At 37.0% G+C, this 8,717-nt stretch overlaps 1 protein-coding gene and 1 non-coding gene across 2 annotated transcripts; one reads left to right on the top strand and one right to left on the bottom strand.

Moving 5' to 3' along the window:
• Window positions 1-5,263: 5,263 nt before the first annotated feature.
• Window positions 5,264-5,737, bottom strand: LOC133792298 (uncharacterized). The gene has a single exon (XM_062230201.1). The coding sequence runs from the start codon at window positions 5,735-5,737 to the stop codon at window positions 5,264-5,266; it is 474 nt and encodes a 157-aa protein (XP_062086185.1).
• Window positions 5,738-6,338: 601 nt separating this feature from the next.
• Window positions 6,339-6,445, top strand: LOC133793373 (small nucleolar RNA R71). Its single transcript, XR_009874818.1, has one exon. It is a non-coding gene; the product is annotated as a small nucleolar RNA R71 (small nucleolar RNA).
• The last annotated feature ends 2,272 nt before the right edge of the window (window positions 6,446-8,717 follow it).

Here is an 8,717-nt window from a genome sequence, read left to right as displayed (position 1 = left end):
CAACTGACATGAAGCAATACTCTTGGGTAAGGTACCAGATAAATTCCATGGTGCACCTTCAAAACATAACTTCTCAGCCACAACAGTATAATCTACGTATCCTTTCAAAAATCTTGAATATTCCTCCTTTTTCTCTTTGATATGCGGCACATTTAACACCTTATTAATTGATTCAACTTTGAAAGGCACCCGTTTGCCTCTAACAAATACTTTATCATTGTATTTAGCCTTTAAATTTGCATAGAACTCATAAACCAATGATACGTTCGCCTGAGCAAGTTTAGTAACAAAGTTGTCCTACTTCCGAGTTGCTAGATTAGCTCTAACCAACTCAAAAATTTGATGATCAAAGGGTTCAGATTGAAATTCCACTTCCCTTTCAGGAATCAACATTTTTCTCACAAACTTCTCATATCGTTCTTGAGCTGAAAAATTTATAAACCTTGTTTCATCAAACTCCTGCTCTGGTGTGTCCTCCCTTTGTTGAGATGCAGAAGCTTTGCCTTTACCTTTATCCTTAGACTTCTCATCCTTACTTTAAGGAGCCATAGTGTCTATGCTCTCAACAACACAAAACCCAAACAAAACAAAAAATCGGCAGCACCTCCCTTTAAATTATATACTTTCCTTCTTCAAAATCACCCTATAAATCCAATATCACAGAACAAAATACCCAAATACCACAAATCACAGCAACAGAAACCAATTTCTACCCAAAGACAAGCAACATTTGCACCCAACCCCAAATGTGGAAAGATTGTTGAAATTAAAATGAGTGAAAACACTTACTAGCCTTTGAAATGGCCTTCCACGTGCTTGAATGACCAAAGCCCCTTGAAAATTTGAACTTTCTTCAAGAAATTTGAAACTTTAATTTTTAGGGTTCAGAAAATTTGATTTTTAAATTGGTTTTGGTGGAAATAATTGGATTAATGGGTAAAATGGTTGAAAAAAGAAAAAAAATGAAGAAGAAAGATGGAAAATATGGCGGGATTTCTTGGAAGAGGCTTTAATGGAGGATAGACAGTGGTTTGGGGTGTTAGAATAGAGAGAAAACAACATGGGAGAAGAAAAAAAAATGAGGGTTTGGGGAAAAATTTTTGAAACCCAGCTTTTTAAAAAAAATCTGAGTCTAAGGGTGTTGTAGCGCTATGTGGGTAGCACTATAGCGCAACCTGGGAAATTTGGCAAATGATGGTGCTAGAAAGAGCATCATAGCGCTATTTGACGATTAAAACTTCCTTTTGGCTTTGGAAGTAGCGCTATAACGCTTCTTAATAGCGTTGTACAGCTAGACATTCTTGAAAAAAAATTGAATCCTCTGGAAATAGTGCTATATCGCTTCTTTAAGAGCGCTGTAGCACTACAACTTTAAAAAAAAAAAATTAAGCCTTTTCTTGTAGAACCCTTGCGTTTTTCACGGTTTATAAATTATATCAAAAAATTTCCTAATTAAAACTAAAAATAACTAAAACAAATTCCCTAAAACATTGTTCCAAACAAAACAAAAACAAATAGACATAAAGTTAAAATAAAAATAAAATAAAATAAAAATAAACATAGGAATGCCTCCTAAGAACGTTGTCTTTAACTTTTTTTAGCCGGACTCTTGTTTTTATTCAATTCATAGTGGTTCCATAATCACCACAGACTTGCATTTTTCCACCGGGCCTTCCAAATAATGCTTCAATCTCTAATCATTCACCTTAAAGTGTCCTGTCTTCTCGCTATGAATTTGCACCGCTCCATATGGAAATGAAGCAACTACTGTGTATGGTCCTGACCATCTCGACTTCAATTTACCAGGAAAGAGCTTAAGTCTAGAATTTAATAGCAGTACTTTGTCTCCCGGTTGAAAATCCTTCCTAAGTATCCGCTTATCATGAAAGGCCTTCGACTTTTCTTTATAAATCCTTGCATTCTCATAAGCTTCATTTCAGAATTCATCGAGCTCATTCAACTCCATATGCCTATTTTGTCCTTCCATAAAGAGATCAATGTTTAACTTTTTCACAGCCCACTAATCTTTGTGCTCAAGTTCCACTGGTAAATGACACGCCTTACCAAACACCAATCGATACGGTGGCATACTGATCGGAGTTTTTCATGTTGTGCGATAAGCCAAAAGTGAATCATCAAGCTTTTTCGATCAATCCTTCCTTGATGTATTTACAGTCTTTTCCAAAATGCTTTTAATCTCCTGATTTGACACTTCGGCTTGACCATTTGCAAGTGGATGGTAGAACAACGCCTTTCGATGATAAACTCCGTAACGAGCACAGAGAGCAGTAAAGGACTTGTTGCAAAAATGACTCCTTCTATCACTAATAATTGCTCTTGGAGTACCAAACCGGGTAAAAAAAATTATGAAGGAATTTAAGTACCTCTTTACCATCATAATTAAGAGTTGATGCAGCCACTACCCATTTAGAAACATAATCCACCGCAAGAAGAATCTACTTATTATTATAAGATGACGGGAAAGGTCCCATAAAGTTTATTCCCCACACATCAAACAACTCAACTTCCAAAATACCAGTCATTGGCATTTCACCTCTTCTTGATATATTACTGGTTCTTTGACAACAATCACAACTCTTGACAAAGATATTAGCATCTTTAAATAACGTAGGCCAATAAAACCCACATTGTAGAACTTTTGTTGCTATTCTTGTTCCTCCGAAATGACCGCCACAATGAAAAGTATGATAATGAGTAAGAATGGAAAGCATTTCTTCTTCCGTGACACATCTTCTAATCACTAGGTCAACACAATGACGAAAAAGAATGGGCTCATCCCAATAATAATGCTTAACTTCCGAATAGAACTTTGTAAGTTTCTGCCTTGACATGTTAGGAGGCACAACCTTTGCTACCAAATAATTAACATTATCCGCGAACCACGGTAACTTTTCTTCTCCATCAATCAAATATAATTGTTCATCCAGAAATTTGACATCAATTTGTACATTTTCTTTATTAGGATCTTCTTCTAATTCCAATCTAGATAGATGGTCTGCAACTAAATTTTTTTTCCCTTTTTTGTCACGAATTTCCATATCAAACTCTTGCAATAAGAGGACCCATCAAATCAAGTGAGGTTTTGCATCCTTCTTGGTCATAAGGTACTTAATAGCAAAATGGTCTGTGTAGACAATAACCTTATTACCAATTAAGTATGGCCTGAACTTAACAAATGCAAAAACAATTGCAAGTAGTTCCTCTCAGTAGTTTCATAGTTTAATTGAGTGCCATTCAAGGTCCTACTAGTATAATAAATTGTTTGGAAAACCTTCTAAACTCGCTGCCCCAGAACTGCTCCAACTGCATAATCACTCGCATTGCACATCAATTCAAAGGGATGTTCCCAATTTAGTGGTACCACAATTGGTGCAATGATAAATTTCTCTTTCAAAGTATTGAAGGCTCTTTCACAATCAGCATCAAAATTAAACTGTACTCCATTCATTAATAGTGCAGAAAGAGGATTAGAAATCTTTAATAAATCTCCTATAAAATCCAGCATGGCCAAGAAAACTCTGAACACCTTTAAATGAAATTGGAGGTGGCAAGTTCTCAATAGTTGAAACCTTCGCACGATCTACTTCTATGCCTTTGCTCGAAATCTTATGGCCCAAAACAATTCCTTCGCTCACCATAAAGTGACATTTTTCCCAATTCAGGACCAAATTAGATTCTTCGCATCTCTTTAACACCTTCTCCAAATTCTGTAGACACATATCAAATGATGCGCCAAAGACCGAGAAATCAACCATAAATATTTCTATGCTCTTCCCTACCATATCAGAAAATAATGACATGATGCATCTCTGAAAAGTAGCAGGAGCATTGCATAAACCAAATGACATTCTACGAAAAGCAAATGTACCATAAGGACAAGTGAAAGTTGTTTTCTCTTGATCTTTAGGAGCAATAGGTATTTGGTGATAACCAAAATACAAATCTAAAAAATAATAGAAATGATGGCCCGACAGTCTATCAAGCATTTGATCAACGAAAGGCAGTGGAAAGTGATCCTTCCTTGTTGCCTTATTTAGCTTTCTGTAGTTAATACAAATTCTCCACCCTGTCACTGTACGAGTTGGAATTAACTCATTATTCTCATTTTTGACTACTGTCAATCCCCCTTTTTTCGGAACAACTTGTACTTGGTTTACCCATGAACTATCCGAGATTGGATAAATAACACCAACATCTAACCACTTCAAAATTTCTTTTTGAACCACCTCCTTCATAGCAGGATTTAACCTCCTTTGAGCATCAAAATTAGCCTTACTATCCTCCTCGATGAGAACACAGTGCATAACATTAGATGGGCTAATTCCTTTTATATTAGCTAAAGTCCAGGAAATGGCCAATTTCTGAGCTCGAAGTACTCTTAATAATTTTTCCTCTTCAGCAATAGATAATGAAGCAGAAATAATAACAGGGAGAGTATCATTCTTAGCCAAATAAGCGTTGTAAGATGATTCGGTAAAGTTTTCAATTCAAGGACTAGTGGTCTCTCGGGCCCTTATCAAAGTTCCTCATATTTCTTCTTATAAATAGGTCCACTGGAGTTTATCTAATTTACATATTCAATAACCTCAATGCCATCACAGTCTTCCCCTCCTTGCGCAATAAGGCTCATCTCAAGTGGATCTTCAACAAGTTGTCTTTTTGAAATTTGTTCCTCAATTACATTTACACTAAAGCAACTATCACTTGCTCTAGGATACTTCAAAGCCTGGAACACGTTAAATACAACCTCATCACCTTGCACCCTTAGCCTTAACTCTCCTTTTTGAACATCTATCAAGGCTTCACCAGTGGCTAAAAACGGTCTTCCCAAAATAATTGGAACATCTTCATCTTCCTCCATATCAAGAACAATAAAATCAACAGGAAAAATGAATTTGTCCACTTTGACAAGAACATCTTCAATAATACCTCGGGGGTGTGTCAATGAACGATCATCTAGTTGTAGAGTAACTGTAGTGGGTCTAGCTTCCCCCAAACCGAGTCTTTGAAATACGGATAATGGCATTAGATTAATGCTTGCACCTAGATCACATAAAGCCCTCTCACAATGAAAATTCCCAATGGTACAAGGTATGGTGAAGCTGCCCAAATCTATCAACTTTTGAGGAAGTTTCTTTTGAATTATCGCACTACACTCTTCTGTCAAAGCCACAATTTCATAATCCTCAATTTTTCTTCTATTAGACAATATCTCCTTCATAAACTTTACATAACTAGGCATTTATTCAAGAGCTTCCGCAAAGGGAATGTTAATGGGAAGTTTCTTAAATACTTCAAGAAATTTGGAGAATTGCTTGTCAAGATTTGCCTTTCGGAACCGCTGAGGGTAAGGAATCTTGGGTGTCGACTCGGTGTATTTTGGAGTCTCTTTCTTTGAAAGGTCTTCAGTAACATCCTCTTGTGCTGAACTAGGTACCAATTGATCTTCAATCTTCTTGTCCTTGTTTTCTACTATAGGCCCCTCATACTTAGTCCCACTCCTCAAAGTGACAGCTTGACATTGCTCTTTTCGATTCACCACAGTTGAACTAGGTAAAGCCCCTTGATTACGATCTGCCATTAACTTTGCAAGTTGGCCAACTTGTGTTTCTAATCTCCGAATGGAGGATCTGGTTTCTGTCATAAAGTGGCTCAATGAATCAGCAAATACCTTTGGTTTAGTCATGTGAGGCGGTGGTTGTTGATGTGGCGGCATTTATAGCCTTTGAGTATCATAAAAGGGCCTTGGGTTTAGCCCATAAGATGGTCTATGTGGAGGATATTGAGGTGGATTTGGATGGTACTGTGGTTGGTTACCTTGATTATTACTCCATGACAAAGTAGGATGGTTCTTGTATGCTGGAGTATAGTTGTTAGGGTATGGGTTATTATTAGGTTGCCGTTGGATATTGCCTATGGCTTGAAGCTGTTCAAGTGGGATATCATCAATCGAATAAGAACTCATCGCTGGACATTGCTAAAAGTGATGAGGGCCTCCACATGTGTCACAACTGATAGGAGCAGGTTGTAATTGCATCACTTGAGCTGAACTGTTGTTTTGTTGTTGTATTTGTTTCGTTAGCCAAGCAATTTGAGCAATGAGAATAACAATATGATCAACTTCTAGAACTCCTACCACCTTCTTATTTTCCCACTCAGATGGCCAATTATAATTATTCATGGCCATCTCCTCAAAAAGCTCTTAAGCTTCGTTAGCACTTTTGCTCATAAATGCTCCACCTGCGGCTGTATCTATGATAGTTCTTGTGTTTCCCCTCATTCCATTATAGAATGTGTGCACCAACATCCATTTCAATATACCATGATGTGGACATTTTTCCAACAGCTCTTTAAACCTCTCCCAAGCATCATATAATGATTCCCCCTCAAATTGACAGAAATTATTTATTTCACCTTTAATCCGTGCCGATTTAGCAGGAGGAAAATACTTGGCGAGAAATTTTTGAGCAAGATCTTCCCATATCATAATGGAATTGGCTTGTAGCGAAATCAACCAACTTTTAGCCCTGTCTCTCAAAGAAAATGGAAATAGCCTCAAACGAATTGCATCATTACTAACTCTGTTCATTTTGAAAGTATCACATAACTCCAAAAAGTTTATAATATGGAGGTTCGAATCCTCATTAGGTAGCCCCCCAGAATACCTCTATCCTACATTGTCAAGGGAAAGGATGTCAAAAGAAATATTTGTAAAGAGAAATGACTAAATTGCAAAGGAATTAATATTCCAGGGCAAGGAAATAATTATGTGATAATTATGGGAAGTTGATTAATTGTGAATTAATTAATTATTTAACTATATAGTTTTTGTTTTGAAAAACTATAGGTTAAAATTAATATTAATCTTGTTTGGATTAATATGAAGAGAGACTGTTATCCCTCAAAAATCCAAGGATGACGTGTTGAATGAGAAAGAGGCACGTGGCATCACAAATCAGGGAAAAATGATGAACTATTGAAAAAAGAACGATAAAAAAAAAAATAGGTCGACAACCTATAGGAAGTCGACCAGGCCTAAACCCCATACGGGTGGTCAGTCTAGCCTAAACCCGCTAGGGTTGGTCAGCCTGGCCCTAGCCCCTAGGGGTGGTCGGCCTGACCCCAACCCCTAGGGGTGGTCAGCCTGAGATGTTCAAAAAACCCCTAGGTGGTTGGTCTGGCCCTAACCCCTAAGAGTGGTCGGACTGACCCCATCCCCATGGGGTGGTCAGCCCAAGCATGCCCAAGAACCCCCCTCCATAGTGTGGTCAGTCTACACTCTTGAAAATAGGTAAAACTCACGCTCGTTCAGAATGAGATCAACAGGCCTAGCTCTCAGAAGATCAACAGGCCTAGCACCTAGAAGATCACAAGCCTAGCACCCATAGGACCAATGGGCCTAGTACCCAAGCTCTAAAGGGTCGTCGAGCCTAGCACCTAAGTCTCATAGACCAATCTAGACTTAGCATTTTCCTAGAGGTTTCAATCGTGAATTGTCTACCACGATCCAGAGAAACAATGAGAAGAACCACGATCTCATAATCATGGGGAGGTAGACACGTATCTCCACTACCTAATAATCGTGTACGAAACAACGATCCCAGTACTACTGATCGTGTAACAACCCCTGGGTACTATAAATAAAGGACCCAAGGCTTCATTGAAGGGGATCGGACGAATATTTTGGGAGAAACTCTGGGAAAATTAGTAATGAGTGTGTATTGACCCAACTATTTCTAAGACCTTGGACCATTAAAACTACTAGACATGGCTACTATTTTGGGAAATATACATAAGAAATAACATAACTTTATTTAAAACCACAAAATAAATATTATGCAAAATATAAAGTAAAATATGAAATATAAGATATGGTATAGGTACCCATTGTTTAATACATAAAAACATAAACAATAAACGTAAATCAATTGTTTAAAAAAACTAAGTGCGGAGTTACAAAAGAAACATTATTCAAAAGACTTAAAAATAACGTCATCATCGATCGTTCACGCATTCCCTTCAATCCATTCATCCTTAACACACAAGCCAAGCTACTATGAATCTTTTTGCCTTCCATACTCATTTTCCTGCATCAAGCTAAAAATAAAGGAATGAGCCTAATGCCCAGCAAGGAAAATCTACTAACAACATATATCATAAATCATAAACATAAGACTATATCATATACATATACATATACATATACATATACATATACATATACATATACTATAAAACATATGACTATAAAAATGTACATCATATAGGACTACAACATTAATGGCCATTAACTCATTAACATGGCATGTGATAAAACCATCTAGGTCCTTTGTCTACTAATCGAGGTAGGTTAGATCACAAGGTAGTATATGAAAACCCATCTAGGTCCTCTGTCTACTAATCGAGGTAGGGTAAATCATAAATCTAAATCATGAAAATGATAAACATTCTTGGGGCTTGCTATCTAAGCAAGTCATATGCCCAAGCAACTACAAAACATATTCTTGGGGCTTGCTATCTAAGCAAGTCATATGCCCAAGGACTACAAAACATATTTATACATATACATATTATAGCATAAAACATATCATAACATAAACATATAAACACATATAATCTATCTTATTTTCCTTACCGAAAACCAGGATATTTGAGAACAAGAATGGGATTGGAACACTCCTAAAAACCAACAACAA

The sequence above is a fragment of the Humulus lupulus genome, chromosome 7, assembly GCF_963169125.1.
Source record: "Humulus lupulus chromosome 7, drHumLupu1.1, whole genome shotgun sequence".
NCBI lineage: Eukaryota > Viridiplantae > Streptophyta > Magnoliopsida > Rosales > Cannabaceae > Humulus > Humulus lupulus.
Note: the sequence above shows the minus strand (reverse complement) of the source record. Positions and strands in the feature narration are given on the sequence as shown.